Below are 15801 nucleotides of genomic sequence, written 5' to 3'. Positions count from 1 at the left end.
GTGCTTCGGACTCACCCACCAAGCTATAGACGAACTGCTTGTGCACAAAGCAAATACAGTTTACTTGTGCATGTAGCGTAACGGCTTTCAAGCATAACCGTAACGGTCCGATCCATAGATCCCTTTCAGGACTAGCCTCGCGTGTGTTGAACTTCGGTTGCCTGCACATTTCTTATCCCCCAGCTCTTGAGGATTCTCAGCTCTAAGATTTTTACACAGTTTGATACAAGACTTTGCGTATTGAATCTACATAGTATACGCCCCTGCCATATTCAAGTATCCTTTATGAAAGTCTTACTTGATGTTGGCACGGTCATGGGATGACTGGTCGTGTCTCTGCTTTTCAACCGCATCATGGACCACCATTCGATGACATCTCAAAATCGTGTATGCAGGTTATCCTTCAGTACGAAGAAAACGAAAGCTGGTGGCCGTAAATTGTCTTCAAACATGGAGTACCAACCAATTGAAGGATTATTTTACACATGGGCAATCTGGTGTCCAGCACCAAGATAGATCTTCGTGGCAGAACCGTGGGGAAGTACAAGACATAATAGTGGGGGTCTTGAGCGTTGGGTGAAGCCAACTGCTGGATTTGGCAACTGAGTCTTTCGGGATTCACTTGCATATCATGACGGTTTTCTGCTGGAAGAAAAGCAAGCAGTAAAGTGAGACGATATTACCCGGTTCATGGGTCGAACGGCGGCCGTCCAGGCGGCGCGAGGCGCCCACGCGTCGCACATAAGAGTTGGGGGCAGCCTCAATGTAACGAGTCACTTTTATTTCCGAACTATTAGCCTCCTTCACTGCGTACAAAGTACTACTCAACAATTGATCTATCACAATTTCCAATCATTAAAAACCTGGCCAAGAAAACTTGCAAATGTTCTGGCCGAATCTGGTGGACACTTTAGCCAGGCTGAAAGAAAAAGGAGCCCGTGAACCAGCTAAGCTTACTATAGTACTAGTCCACCTGGACAGGCTACGACTTGTCAGACCCTTTGAGTTTCCGTTATTGACTTACCAGAGCTGCAATCGGAAGATCCGCTATATCCCATTAGCTGGAGCTCAATAATGACAGCACTTCACAACTTTGTTGCTATAAACTGCATAGCTTCGTGCGTGGACCCGGCCTCTGAAGGATAAAGCTCGGACGTGTCGGTCAGCGGCATAGTGTCACAATTGATGCGCCCTCCCAGCAGCCATTGGCCGATGTGCAGGACGTACAACATCGATCTCTTGAGACGATATGCAGTATGTGGATCTCATTATGGATAATTCATACCGGCGAAAGAGTCCGGGCTTGTGTCTCGATCCGGACTCATAGCAGCTCCTTGATGTAGTATTTCCCCGAGTGTGGATTACACAACTATTCTGATATAACGATCATGTCAAGTATCAGAAAATAAAGCCCTATTGCGCGCCTCTTCTGCTGCCTTTCCGACTACTCGTTTCGGGATGCGCCCTTTCAGATCAACGTCAAGAAAACGGACCGGTTGGGATTCTTCAAAGCTTGATTGCCCTTCCGTCCCCGCCTCCATGCCTTCTGTGAAAACCAAGTCACCCCGCCGCCCTAAAGCGTTACGTCCTGCTTCCTCAAGCAAAACCCCGAAAGCAAGCAGAGCCGTCTCATCCATACTGCGCTCATCAATGTTCCTTTCCTCAGGCTCCTCATCACCTTGATATTTCGTTCTGGTAAGCGCTGAGTAGAAATGACTTGAGTAGCTATGGATGGCCTTCAGCATATCATTGTCTGGCAAAATACCCCGCCCTCCATGAGGCAGCCACTCGTGCGAATTGTAGATGTCCTTCTCGGCGTATCTGATAGGGGCACCTGCACGTTGGAACAATACTTCTTCTGGCGCCAAAGTCGAGTCCCGAAGAGTCGTGCGTTTGCGTCGCCGACGAAATGTCTCTGAGTCAGACCCATCTTCCAGAGCATGAGTCGTAGTAACGCGACCTAAATTTTTTTTTTCATTGTATTAGATGGTTGCTCGAGGAATAAAGTGGCTAGCTTACCAGCCACAGCGTCGTAGACGTTTGCGTCACGCTTTCGCTTCTTGCGCCTCCCACCACCGGCGAGCTCGGGGGGTGTCGAGTCGCCATCCGAAAATAGCGGTCGGGATAGAAATCTCCTCTGCCGCGGATTTGAAGACGCCATGTCCATAAGCGCAAATGATCTCTAGCCTACTTCACATGTAAGAATATGGAATGAATGCAAAATCACTGCTGGCATGCTTAGTGCTCAACAATTGAGACAATATGACACTGCTCAACGCAGTCAAGAGAACCGCCCAATACTATTCTACAAACATTGTGTTAAGGTTGAGATTTACCATAGGAATGTGGGGTTCATCGCAGTGTCCTAACTCAAAGTTTGTGCTGGTCCAGTAAATTCTTAAGCTTGTCCCATGAGACCCACTTCTTGTTGTGGCATAACCACTCATTGTACGGATCCCTACTCCGTATTATACATACAACTACATCCCGGAGCCACGTGAACAACGGTCGCTCATCTAAATCGCATTACTGAAAGCTTCGACAGCATCCAAATGAATGAATCAGCTCCTATTTGAGCGATCAACCGGCAATGTCGGACCCAACGTCTTTGCCAGGCTTCAGACCACCAAGCTGCTCAGCTTATTTCAAGCCGCGCCACAGTTTCGCTTCGATGGAGGTGAGCGCGGCACCGCCATTCACCAAGAAGAAGCAGGCTCATCAGAAAGCTCGACCCTAAGGCCCGGTATCTGGGCTCACCAGGCTGGCGTGAATGCCCTGGCAGTGGAACGATTTGATGGTCGCACGTGAGTTTACTGCTTTAGAACGATGCCCCAATCCTTATTATCTGACACCCGCAGCCTTGTATCTGGCGGATCAGATGCCTCGGTCAAGCTATGGGATCTGGAAGCTTGTGGCAACCCATCAAGAGGCTATACATACAATCCTACTGCCAGCATTAAGCGTGGAGAGAAAGGCCACAAATATGGGATTACTTCTATCTCATTTTATCCATTTGACGCTGCTGCATTTCTATCTACTTCGTACGACCAGACTTTGAAGCTGTGGTCTACAGAAACTGCAAGTGTTTCTGGTTCTTTTGCGTTAGGCTCGAAGGTCTATACTCATGCGATTTCTCCAATTGCGGAACATCTCCTTGTCGCTTGTGGAACGCAACATCCTGCCGTAAGATTGGTCGACCTGCGCTCGGGTTCCAATGTTCAGTCATTAGCCGGCCACACCCACGCAGTGCTCGCAACAGCTTGGTCTCCGCGCCACGAGCATGTCCTGGCGTCTGGTAGTGTGGATGGCACGGTCAGGATATGGGACATCCGCCGGGCTGGTGGGGTAATCGGCATGCTGGATAAGGAAGATAGTCTAGGGTTGTACTATAACGGATTGCTCGGAAGCGATGGTCATGTGCGAACCCGGCTCTCGGCCAGGGCTCATTCTGGACCCGTGAATAGCCTTGCATGGACCGATGACGGTAATTATATTGTGTCTGCCGCGCATGATCGACGAATCCGTGTGTGGGATGCTGCCACTGGTGCGAATACCCTTGCCAGCTTTGGTCCTAGTATTAAGAACTCACAGCTCGGCAACATCGGTATGTTCACGTCTCCGACTGGTGTGACGCATCCTAGGAAGAATCTATTGTTCTGGCCGAATGAAGCGGAAATCCTGGTCTTCGATCTCCACGAAGGACAAGTTATAACAAGATTACGAGGCACTGGCCCTGCAAAGGCTGGCATTCGGTCGTCAAATGGGTCAGAGAGAACAGTACAAAACAGAATTACTGCCATAGCTTGGCGTGGAGCAGGAGGCGGCGGCGAATCAAGCGGCGTTGCTATGGGTGGCAGCAATATGGCAGGCGCTTTATTCAGTTCTCATCTTGATGGGCAGATCCGAACCTGGATACCGCAGCTCGAAGGTTTGGACGATGAAGACACGGACCTTGGATCAAACGAAGCTAGTGAGGAGAAGGTAAAGAAACGCAAGGCGCTCGACGATGTTTTCAAGAACCTAATGGGAAAACAAATAACGTTCAATTAGCTAGCTTGGTTAGTACTTCAAGAATTAGTATCTCTCAGCCAAGAGTACCATGGCCGAAATACGGGCTATAAGATACGAAACATCTAGCCTTATCACTTGGTGCGGCACTGGCAATCCCTGGCCGGCATGATGACTCTTGAACAAGTCACAGAAGTTCCGCCTCGGCCGAAATTCCATTGAAGAGATATTCAACTTCCCGTAGGATGCATAAGATCATTCGAGCTCCGTGAATGATAATGTTCTTGATAAGCAGCAGGGATGAAATAAGGTTCCAAGCTACTATAGCTGCCTACATGTTTTCCCTATCTAATCAGCATTTGCTGTCAATAAGTTTGATTGACGGCGGGGATAAATCACAAAAGCCTTCATTTAGTGTTCATCAAAAACTGGAACACTAAATCTCCTGGCCATGGATCTTCACACTTGCTGATCTTGATGCCCAATGAACCCTCAAGTTGAGATGCAACTATGCATCCTTGCTGTCGATCATATGCTACGTATATCCTGTTATATCAAGCGGTTTGATCTCCAGGTGAGTCAAGGCAAGGATCAATTTCTCAGCCGCTTACGCGTCAGGTGAAGTTTCGTTTGAGCCGAGACATGCTAATACCGGTCTCTTTTCATTCTACTTCAGTGACCAGCGCGGTGATCACGAATCCTATTTCTCTATGTCGAGACCACCTACAAGGGTGTGATTAGAATCTGTACTAAAACTTATCAAGTGGGTACGCAAGGGCACAAATGGGTGGGGATCACGCGCGTGAACACCTAAATTCCAAACCCCGTTCTGGGATTCTCTTTTGGTTGTATTTTCTTCCCACGTACCTTTTGCCAATAGCGCATGCGTGCCTGAGTAGTGTGCAGGATCGAGTCAGTGTCTGCCAAACGTAGCCTTCTCATTCATTAATGAGTTGATCGGCATGGTTGACTACTAGCGGGTAACTAACGTCGATCGTTATCCTTTTAGCAAACAGACGTTATTCGGAGCAAAATAGATGACTTCTAGAAATGTCACATGAAAACAGGTTTCCTACACTATTAATTACTTCTAGAACATGAAGATCGGCATCTTCACTTTGCCTTACAATTATACATATCGTTTACTGTGGATGCGCTTTGTTGTGCCGCTAACAGATCGGGGCATGGTTTGGCAGCTTGCTTGATCCTCCTCATCGTTCCGTCTACTGGCTGGGACGTCATCCTTCGAGTAAACAACACTGCGAACCAAAGTGTCAGCCGACGTTCTTTGTTGAAAGTCTGCGTTATAGAGGAACGAAAAACTTGACTCACATTATACAACTCTGACTTAATTACATGTTGTCCTTTGTCATTCAACACCGGAATAGCATCCTATTTGAGTGCTCTTTCACCTGGGTCAATTTTAACAAAGTCATACTTGCGAGCCACAGCGGCAATAATGATGCCTGACTCAGGATTCGCAAGCTCCAATCCGATGAAACTTCTTGGGCCTCTTTCGACTGGCCGCCAGGCACTTGCGGAAATGCTCTTGGCCGCCTCGCTAAGCTATCGCTCTGATACCCAGTCATCCGCCGTGTCTTCGTAAACGGCTGGGTCCTGATGGATAATACTTTGGTACGGGTCCATTATGAGCCCGTCCAGATTATACTCCTCACCAGTGGGCGCGTAGACTTTGAAGCCTGTTCCAGGGTCGGTCATGCGAACGGTACCAGGAGGTGGGTGTAAGCGGAGTGTTTCCTTGACGACAGCATTGATGTAGTATATTTATGGTTGCATATCTCCGCCCCTTGCGAGAGAGAGTTGTGCATATCTCAATTGGCTCAGTTTCAGGCCCGAGAACCTTGTCGAGTTCATCGAGCACAGGCTTGAACGCATGAGGGGTCCGGCTCAGTTCGTAGAATGCCCATTGCAGTATGCTGGTATTCGTGTCGTAACCTGCGAACAGGAAGCTGCGCACATCTTTTGGCGTTTCTGATATAATTGGGCGTCAGGACTTTGCTATCCTGAAAACTGAGTACTAAAATGCTCTGAGATCTGTTCCCCTCTGCTTCTTCCTTTACCTCGGTATACTTTTGCAGGGTCGTGCGCTTTACCAGCTTGGCACTATGCCTGGCTGGTAGATGCCTCTCAAGGGTAGTTAGAGGACGCTCTACCATGGGATATTAATTTTAGCGTCATTGTATGTACGGACAAGCTCCCTGAACAGCGAATCACTTCACCCTGCTCTGAACTCTCCAGGTGTTGTGCATCGAGCTGGACTTTCATGACGGCGGCACGATAACATGAAGGTCAAATTAGAGATCAGTCTCCAGAGAGACTTGTTCCCCTGAATCCACGAACTGATCGAGGTAGTTCCAGAAAGGCACCATTTTTTCGAGCATAAGGGGTAATAAGGTCTACAAATGTTGAGTTGTGGATACAGGGTTGGAGATTTTGCGCAAGTCCTTCCACTCCTGGCCCTGGAAACACCAACTGTTAGCGAGGGTTTTCAGTCGCAGAGCACATACACCCACCTGTATGCCCAAACTTGATCTTGTTCCTAGGATTGGAATCATACGGACCCAGGTCGGGAATTTGGGGGTATTCAGAGGAAAAAGCTCAGATGGCTTGGATATCTGTTCGGCGATGCTGGGACTAGGGACGAGAGCCATAGGACGGTCAATGGGCTGGAGATCCACAAGAGTAATTGGAGGATGGCCTGTAGATTCCTACAACTCTTCAAAGATATTTTTCTGGCCTCCCAGGTGAGGATGGCAAAAAAGAATCGATTGATCCGGCACAAGTAACCTCGAGGTAGGCTGATTGGATAATGCACCTGGGTGGCGATCGTGGATCCCACGACTCATGAATTGACCAAAGTCCTTGAGATGGCCCGAGAGGATGTGATTTGGCAACTGTGGGATATAGGCATACTGCTTGTCACGCACGTATCTCAGATTTGTGCAGAAGTAAGAGGCCAGTTGTGTGCCGACCGAAATTTAGGAAGAGCTCAATCGTTTTGCTGTGGCCATGGTGTGTCGCGTCCGAGGTCAGGGGTCGGCAAGGCTCTTTTCAGCTGAGCCAAGCCCGCGCAAATGCTCTCGCAAGCTTGTGGGATTGTCGGGAAAGTTGAGCTTTGGAAAAAGATTGATCCTCCAGACAAATGATTTAAATGCAAATTGTATTTGTCACACTTGAGTTGGTAACACACTGCGCCGCATTGCCCTTGTTTGTTGCCTGCCTGGGCTGATATGGTTGGGGCAACTACCCGCGACTTGGACCCTTAATGATGTCGACCTGCCAGAACCTCAAACAACACGTTCCTAGTATACTGTAACATTCAATCGAAACACATTAATAGAATATTTAGTCCACCGCAACGATGGATCGCTTGTTATTGACATCAACCTTGACGATTGCCGCTGGGTTATTCGTCGCGACATGGGCCTGGCATCTATCATGTAGTCGACATATCTGGAGAATTTCAAGGTTCTTGTATGGCTAGTACGTGCGAATTATAGCAATTTTTGGCCTCGCGAGATAGCGGCTATAACCACGTCCCTAGACTTCCTGGAGATAGTGTACAATAAAGAAAAGTTATCGGCCAACCACCTTAACGTGAGTATATCACAACTCGACGACAAAACGTGTCCGCAGCCTCTCCCCGTAACGATAAAACAACCAAGGTACAGGCGAGAATGCCAGACAGATGAAACCCAACACACTATTGCCCCAACCTAGTCCGAGTCGGGCGTACAAGGGCACGGCAGCGAGATCCAGAAAGGCGCCGAAAGGGCTACGGACGAGTAAATTGGCTGCAAGGGCCGAGGCGGCAGCTTCCGCTCCGAAGGAGTCTACTAGGTAGATCTGTCCAGGGATGACGACGAACAGAGACCCCAGTCCGATGATAAATGTACCCAAGATGGGCACCATCCAGTGTGTCTGATACTGGGCACTCCAGCCGTACAAGAATAAACCCAAAGGGGCGATGGGGCTCATCCACTTCATGAGAATGAGCCGGTTTTCGGGCTTCCCAACAGCATCGCCCCGTTTTTGGTCCAGTAACTTATCGCTGAGCATGCCGAAGAGAACCAAACCTATAGCCATGCCAAGACCAAGACCAAGGTAAGCCAATCCCGATGTCCCTGCATCGAAACCGTAAACTCCACTAAATACCGACGGGAAAGTGGTAAAAAGCAAGAAGATAAGGCCAAACATAATACCAGTGTAGAGTGAGACGAGTAAGACGATGGGAGAGAAGATTAGTAACTTCAACGGTCGGACGACGGCGCGGATAAGCATCTCACGCGGCGCCTTTTGCTTGCTTAATATTGGTATGAGTTGTTCGGCTCCCGTCCCTTTGCACAGAATCTTGGCCTTCCATCGGATAAGAACGGTAGCGTTGGTCTCGCGTGCGAAGATGAGAGTGCTGATGCTAATCACTCCGGCCTATAGGAAAGCCGCTGTTAGCCCAATCATTGCTACACGGGCTTTTTTATTTTTTATAAATCCGGGCTTACAAGCATTAGGATGATGCGGAATGTCCACCGCCAGCCAGCGTACTCAGATACATAGCCCCCAATAATGGGCCCAAGGACAGGTCCCAGTAAGGGTCCCATAGTGAATAGGGCCATGGCCTTTCCTCGTTGCTCAGGTGTGGTCAGGTCGGCAACCGTGCCACCCCCTACGCTCATTGGGCCCGAAGCAGCGCAGCCAGTGATCAACCTGAAAGCCAGGAACATACCGACGTTGGTACTAAAGGCGCAGCCAAATGTAAAGGCAACGTAGACTAGGTTACAGAAGTGGTAAACAATGAGACGGCCGTACAACTCCGAGAGCGGAGCGAAGACCAGAGGACCTAGAGCGAAACCGAGTACGTATAGACTGACAGTCATGGCTGTGACGGTATTGTTGGTAATGCCAAACTCGAGGGCAAGCTCATTCGCGCCGGGAGCAAACATGGTGGCGGCCAGGTTCCTGTGAACAAAAACCAGTCAGCCACCCAGAATCATGCATTACAATTCGCGGCAGATCCCTACGCGTTAAGTACGAAGAGGCTCACAATGACCACCTGCATATTTTTGTTGAAGGCTGTCCAGTTGCGAGGATTCTCGGTATCATCCAGACCGTTCCAATTGACACTATCGCGATCTGGCTCCCCGCTCGTTTCGTTCAATGGAGAGATCGTGGCGGCGGTAGGTGGACAGGACTCATCTGTAGCCGATTGTTCGATTTTTCTGGGAGGGATTCGTCCGCCGACTTCTAAATCGCTGACTGTACTAGTATTAGGCGACATGGTTGAGATCTGAGTATGTGTTGTTACTCTCCTGATATAGGAAGACAATATATAAGGCCTAACTAGCAAAGAACGACTTGATGGATATCTCTAAAGAAGTCTTCTGGTTAGTCTATATACAAAACAATTGTAATCAGCAACGCTGTTGTATTTATACCGCCACGCATCAGATGGTGAGTCTTTAACCCCGATGCTCCGGCAATCAGATGTTTAGCAAACGGAGCGGCGTGCTTAGCCAAATGCTTCGTCGGCGAGGCTTTGTCGCCATACACCACAAACGGGCCGTCGCGGCGGTAGAAGGAAGACAATATGTCACCCGCAGACCATGCCTTCGCCTCAAGAGGCTTCATGTGTATAGATTCTGAGGAGTCGCGTATTTGCCACTATGAAAAACCTCGTGACTTGTTACTGCCCATATTGCCTATTTCCCATCAGGAGATGGCATTCGCGCCTTTCTGGAATTGCAATGGTAGTTCTTAATTACAGCTACCTTCATCATCTGGTCGCCAACTTGAAAAGGAATGTTCATGCTCTTGGAAATGATCATAAACACAACTATATATCGTAACCTATAAACTCACCCACCTTGAACCTGGAGCCTCCTGCATGAGGTTCCTTCGTTTTCTATATCACGGAAGGGCCTCATTGTGAAAAGAAGTTATTGGTTAAATTTTGTCGTATCGTAGAATATCAGAGAGGTCCCCGATATTAGAGAACGCTTCCATAAGGATCGTACAATCATATTGAAGGGTGGATACCACAGTGGCTCTTGAACAAGGATTAAAGTGGAGAACAACGGTGCAGGATCATGGTCAATCGGAGCAGACATTCGCAAGCGAGCTAGAACGTGGATGACCGGAGCGGAGCGGAGATAAGACTGACGTTGAGCTCAGCTGGAACTCAACACCACAGAGTATCCTGTAACTAATCCGCCCAGCTTCTCTATGCTTTCGGATGTTTCTGTGTTTCCAGCATGTCAGAACTGAGTGGCCAACATCCCAGTTTGACGAGCCTTCCAGAATGGGGAGCCGGTCAAACAGCCAGGGGCAGAGCTCGCCTGCCATCCAGCAGACGAAGAGAGAGGCCACAGCTATCCTGCAATCTCTGCAGACAAAGGAAGTGAGTGTCGTACCCATTCTTCACGTTCCAAAGGGCGTTGTCTAACTGCTTCCAGACTGCGATGCGACCGACAGAGTCCCTGTTCTAACTGTACGAAGCGTGCATTGGGCATGGACTGCACATATCTGCCCACGGTGGATCGGCCCTCTGGGAGCGGGACGAAAGAACAGCTTCCAGCAACCGCGCAGGACCGGATAGAGCACTTGGAGAGTCTCCTAGTCAATCTCATGCAGGCCCAGCAAGGAGCATCAACTCAGCGGATACTCGGCACAGCCCGCGCTCCGGAGTTGACAGGCCCTGACAGCCCTGCCGCCGAGAACCCGTGTATGCTGCATGTACCTGGCAGTGGTTCCTCTCCAGCTCCACCAGGCTCTAGCAGCGTTTATTTGACCAAGTGCGGTGCAACCTATGTGACCAGTGCTCATTGGGCTGCAGTGCTTAATGAGATTGCCGAGCTCAAGGGCCATTTCGAAGAAGCAGAACAGAGAGAGATTCACAGCCACCCACCATTCGAAGAACCACCTTCTCCAGGTCAAGCTGGCCCGCAGCTCCTGTACGGCTGCTCCAGACTCTTAACCAAAGAAGAAATCTTAGCATCCATCCCTGCACGACCCGTTGTAGATAAACTGGTATCATGCTATTTTAATTCTTTTGAAATGTCACCAGGTTAGTCTTTGATCTAGCTTTGAAAGAAAACTAGTTCTGATCAAGCTACAGCCGTCCTACATAGTGCTCAATTCCTTGAGGAGGTATTGGCCATGTTCCTGATGACACTCTTGAAAAGTCAAACTAACTTCCCGTCAGTATGAAGAGTTCTGGAAGAATCCAGTAGACACTCCAGTCATTTGGCTTGGCCTTCTTTTCACACTTATGTGTCTTGCAACCCAGTTCCAGAGCTACAGGCTGAAACCTGCTGTTGATACGCCCGAGACATCATCTCCAGAGAAGGACCTCCAACAAACAGCCGAGACATTTCGGCAGAAGATCGTGCAGTGTCTTGTCTTGGGCAACTATACCAAAGGCGGCCCTTATGTACTGCAGACACTGATGCTGTACGTAGCCGCCGAGCTTTTTCTCAGTAACGATGCTGAGATGGGCGTGTGGATTCTTTTGGGTACCATCGTGCAGCTGGCGATGCAAATGGGCTATCACAGAGACCCGAAACACTTCAAGGGCAGAAGCCCGTTCGCGAGTGAAATGCACAGACGTGTGTGGGCGACCATTGTCGAGCTTGACCTGGGTATCTCGGCGCAGATGGGTCTTCCACGGCTGATCCGACCATGGCAAGCCGACACGATGGAGCCTTCGAATCTTCAAGACCACGACTTTGACAAGTATACAGTAGAACTTCCGCCATCACGGCCCGAGACAGATCTTACGCCAATGCTTTTCCGCCTCGTCAGGGGCCGCATGTTGACGGCTATTGGGGCCATATGGGACTTTGCCACTGATACTCGACCCTACACGTACGAGGCCGTGATCGAAATGGATGCGAGGCTCCAAGACGCACATGCATGCATTCCTAATTGTCTCAAGTGGCGTTCTATAGCTCTTTGCATCGCTGATACCCCTCAAACTGTCATGCAGAAGGTCTCGCTCGAGATAATCGTTCACAGAGCCAGCATCGTGCTACATCGGAGGTACCTACACTGCCTACCCACGGATTCGAAGGAAATTCATTCTCGTCAGAAGTGCTTAGATGCAGCCCTAAAGCTTCTTGAATACCAGCAAATCCTCCAAGATAAGACGGAGTTTCTTGGCCAGCTGTATCATGAACGTTGGAGGGTTTCCTCATTAGTTAAGCACGACTTTCTCCTGGCGACCAGCATCCTCTGCTCTTACCTACAGCAGGTTAAAAAAGACATTCACAATGGTATAGGCAATGAGCCTGTCAACACGATTCGGGAGGCACTTCGAAAGTCACATGCCATTTGGCTTCGTTCTAGCGATTCTTCTAAGGAGGCGCAAAAGGCTGCTGAGGCGGTGAGTATAGTACTGGGCATCGAGGGAACTTCCGCTAGTCCTTCTGAAGTCAACACTCCCTGTACGACGACCAACAAAACATCGCTCTTCTCATACCCCAACACAGATGACCATTTTCCAGGTATGTGTTCTTGTTGAATTGTGATAGATTCAAAATTTAGTTTGGAACTAATGTGCGTACTGATAGACAATTGCGGCGTACAGTTTCCGGCCTTCCACACTACAGCCTGGGCCAGTTGGCAGGATCAGAGTAATTTTGAGCTAATGGTTCCATTCTCTGTGCCTGTGTCTGACGCAGGCATAAGTCCACAAATGATGGATGGTACATATACCTAGTGTTAAACTGTTTTATGATACGTTGCACTAACATAGAACATTAGCCATGGACGCGATGAACTCTCTCCAATGGCCTTGGACCAACTAACTCTAAAACTTTTTGTTTGAACAGCAACTTATTAGAGTATGAAGCGACGGTGCCCTACAAGGAATGTCCAGTATGTGATTAGCTGTACTTGCCGATGTTCTAGTGGAAGACTGAAAGACAATTCACGATCACGACTAAACCATAAAGAAAATAACTAGGTAGCTTACTGGCAATAAGTGTCCTTGATATGATCGTCTCAATAACGACGAGATGGAATGCCTCGATCTCGGCTAGATATATTCAAACAAGCCATACTCGGCCGATTAAATAGCCTCAAAACACGAGCCAGCAACAATGTCTCCACCTGGCTTCGATAAAGCTCCCGTGTAGACTCACGTTAACTCTTAGATAGAGTAATAGAACACACTGCGCATAAATACATATTCTTGTATATGTGCTTGGAAACATATACATTGAGTGGTGATCTTGAACCAAAATTTAAAGGAATTGAGCATAAGGAGCATTTTGCCCAAATCGAGGCCCGACCAGGCGGTATTCAAGTAGCCCGCATTGAAAACGTTGGGTCGTGTTGAGTTCAACTTAACAGTTCCCCAAACATCAAGGGAAGCGAATGAAACTTCATACGCATAGTACACTTTCTGGAATAGCCATCAGAAAGTCGGAGTTTTGCTTCGAGACAAGGTAGTAATAAGTCAACCAGGGCGTCAAGTGATTAGGGAAAATATGATCTGGAATTATTGCTCGTTAACCATTGGTTCTGATCGTAAACATTCTCCAATTGAAAAGTCCTCATAACTCTTTGTATCCCGCATGTATGTCGTTTAATCCGCCGTTTTCGGCTAACCAAGCATACAATATCGATGTTGATCTGCAAATGCTCAGAGCTGTCGCCCGCTTGCGCTGACTGCCTTCTCGGAGTCATGAGGCACATCTGGAGCCGGATCAACGACAATGCCATCATTGTGTACGTGAGCTTGGCTACGAGGACCAACGTAGTACTTGCGCCCTTGTATGAACCAGTAGCTTGTTGCCAGCAGGAAAACGAAGGCGAGAATCACGATTGCGTAGTTCATCTGCGGAACTGTTAGTTACTGCAGTTCTCGAAACAAGGTAAGAGAGAAAGTTGCCACTAACGTTATCTGGTGTTACCGGCATAGCCGTAGGGAATAAGAAGATGACCGAAACAAATGCTGTCCAAATGCAGGCCCAAGCGTTGATGAAAGGGCTGGCTTTTCCAAGGTGCCAGGGTCCACGCTCGAATTTGCTGAAACACAGCTTGCATATGATGGGAATGCAATAGGACCAGTCGAGACAAATAGCGCAAATGTTGAAAACAGCAGAGATGGCTGTATAGCTTCCGAGACCAATCAGGTTGATCAAGATGCACAGGAGCGAGTAAAACCAGACAGCCAACACCGGCGTATCTGTCTTCTTCCAAATCTTGTACCAGACTTTCGAGCCCGGCAGCATCTGATCTCTTGAGAAGGCCCAGATAGTACGAGAACCAGCCTGTAGAGCAGTGATGCAGACAAAGTTCATGATGATGAAGGCGGCTACCGCAAAGAAGATAGCAGGTCCTTTACCCATCGATTGGAAGAAGATCTCGACAACCTAAAGTACCAAGTCAGTCACGAAATCTTGAAGCTGATGGGAATTTGACTCACAGGTTGAGCGATGGGGCTAGCGAGGATCGTTGATGGGTCTCCCATACAAAAAACGAGCACAATGTTGAACAGCCAGCCAACAACATAGGTGAATGTGAGCGCGGTTGAGATAGCTCTAGGTACGATGACAGCTGGATTCTTAGCCTCCTCGGCAATATGGGCCGTGGCATCGTAATCTGTCATGGTCTGCATAGTATCAAGTCAGTAAAATATTCCCTACCATGTAAGACTCCTCTCGGATAAGAATATGCCTCCAACCGACCACTGAAGAAAGCAGTATAGGTACATACCCATGCAACCGACAGGAAGCCGAACAAAAAGGAGAACCCAGGCGGGGTCCAACCTGAAAGAGGTTCGGTATCAATATATGTGAAAGCATATTTCGCATCATGCTTATCCTTCGTCAGAACAAGAAGTGCGACGCACGCACTGAACAAGACAGCAATGTGGAAGACAGCGTAGGTTTTCGTGAGGTGGTTTAGCCACGCTGTTGACAAAGTATTGATGCAGGCGTGGAAGATCACCAACGCGACCATGGTTCCGATAATATGTGATGGTTCCACGGTATAGTGATAGGTTTCTCCATCAAACGAGCCAAGCGAAACGGCCGCGAGCAGCATCTGAGCTGCACCATATTCAGAGGAAGCACTTCCGGCAATCTGGCCAATAAGATTCAGCCAGCCTTTATGTCATCAATTAGCATATTTATAAAAATCGCATGTGGAGATCACAGTTGGTAGGAATCCCGCAAGCAATATTGCATCTGACAGATGCAAGCGGTGGACGACCACATACCATCAATCCAAGCGATCCACGCAATGTGTTTCTCTGGCGCTAAATACTTTATGGTGAAGTAGAGTGCACCTATACCATGTCAGCCGTTAATGTATAGAACGGCAATCATCTCTCATGGCCTACCGGAAGTTGGGTACGCCGAAACAATTTCCGATATGGAGAGAGCCAAGCAGAGCGCTCCAGCACCGGCGATAAGCCAACACCATATGGCTGCAGCACCTCCGCCGGCGTACAGAGGATAACTAAATGTTGTCATGACAGTCGCAAATAGACCGGAGATACTCAAGGCGAAGCTGAAGCAACTCCACATCGAGAACTCGCGTTTGAAGACCTGCACAGGTAGGCTTATCAGCACCAAAGTTCTTGTTCTGCATTATTGCGAAGCCATTTAGATTGTTGCAACTCACAGGCTGGTAGCCCATCTGAGCCAGTGCCTTGTCGGCATCGCTGAGCTCGTCGCCATACGACGGTTTCGCGGTAGGATCGTCGAGTGCTGGCTTATCTCCACTCATTTTGACAAGATCTTGGCTGCGTAAGCTCCTTGATAAGCT

General features: G+C 48.6%; 6 protein-coding genes across 6 annotated transcripts; 2 read left to right on the top strand and 4 right to left on the bottom strand.

Annotated features, from left to right (window-relative positions):
• Positions 1 to 1391: 1391 nt before the first annotated feature.
• Positions 1392 to 2161, bottom strand: BKA67DRAFT_536437 (uncharacterized protein; the record flags this gene model as incomplete). Its single annotated transcript, XM_046100151.1, has 2 exons — positions 1392 to 1960; positions 2020 to 2161. 2 exons carry the CDS (start codon positions 2159 to 2161, stop codon positions 1392 to 1394), a joined length of 711 nt encoding a protein of 236 aa, XP_045956991.1.
• A 191-nt stretch (positions 2162 to 2352) lies between these two features.
• On the top strand, positions 2353 to 4242 carry BKA67DRAFT_567319 (WD40-repeat-containing domain protein). Its single transcript, XM_046102972.1, has one exon. The coding sequence runs from the start codon at positions 2827 to 2829 to the stop codon at positions 4048 to 4050; it is 1224 nt and encodes a 407-aa protein (XP_045956990.1). The 5' UTR covers positions 2353 to 2826; the 3' UTR covers positions 4051 to 4242.
• Positions 4243 to 6305: 2063 nt separating this feature from the next.
• BKA67DRAFT_299198 (uncharacterized protein) lies at positions 6306 to 6788 on the bottom strand. The gene has a single exon (XM_046096062.1). It carries the CDS (start codon positions 6678 to 6680, stop codon positions 6426 to 6428), a length of 255 nt encoding a protein of 84 aa, XP_045956989.1. The 5' UTR covers positions 6681 to 6788; the 3' UTR covers positions 6306 to 6425.
• Positions 6789 to 7361: 573 nt separating this feature from the next.
• On the bottom strand, positions 7362 to 9304 carry BKA67DRAFT_677858 (putative MFS transporter; the record flags this gene model as incomplete). Its single annotated transcript, XM_046108838.1, has 3 exons — positions 7362 to 8457; positions 8529 to 8985; positions 9048 to 9304. 3 exons carry the CDS (start codon positions 9302 to 9304, stop codon positions 7636 to 7638), a joined length of 1536 nt encoding a protein of 511 aa, XP_045956988.1. The 3' UTR covers positions 7362 to 7635.
• An 80-nt stretch (positions 9305 to 9384) lies between these two features.
• On the top strand, positions 9385 to 12742 carry BKA67DRAFT_592964 (fungal-specific transcription factor domain protein; the record flags this gene model as incomplete). Its single annotated transcript, XM_046104886.1, has 5 exons — positions 9385 to 9414; positions 10324 to 10423; positions 10793 to 11089; positions 11265 to 12527; positions 12594 to 12742. 5 exons carry the CDS (start codon positions 9385 to 9387, stop codon positions 12740 to 12742), a joined length of 1839 nt encoding a protein of 612 aa, XP_045956987.1.
• A 927-nt stretch (positions 12743 to 13669) lies between these two features.
• BKA67DRAFT_519742 (amino acid permease) lies at positions 13670 to 15762 on the bottom strand (the record flags this gene model as incomplete). Its single annotated transcript, XM_046098129.1, has 7 exons — positions 13670 to 13864; positions 13926 to 14402; positions 14456 to 14641; positions 14746 to 15137; positions 15251 to 15319; positions 15374 to 15581; positions 15658 to 15762. 7 exons carry the CDS (start codon positions 15760 to 15762, stop codon positions 13670 to 13672), a joined length of 1632 nt encoding a protein of 543 aa, XP_045956986.1.
• Between the last annotated feature and the right edge of the window lie 39 nt (positions 15763 to 15801).

The sequence above is a fragment of the Truncatella angustata genome (genome assembly GCF_020726525.1).
Source record: "Truncatella angustata strain MPI-SDFR-AT-0073 chromosome Unknown BKA67scaffold_5, whole genome shotgun sequence".
Classification (NCBI taxonomy): Eukaryota; Fungi; Ascomycota; class Sordariomycetes; order Amphisphaeriales; family Sporocadaceae; genus Truncatella; species Truncatella angustata.
The sequence above is the reverse complement of the archived record's forward strand: the minus strand, read 5'-3'. Positions and strand labels throughout refer to the sequence as shown.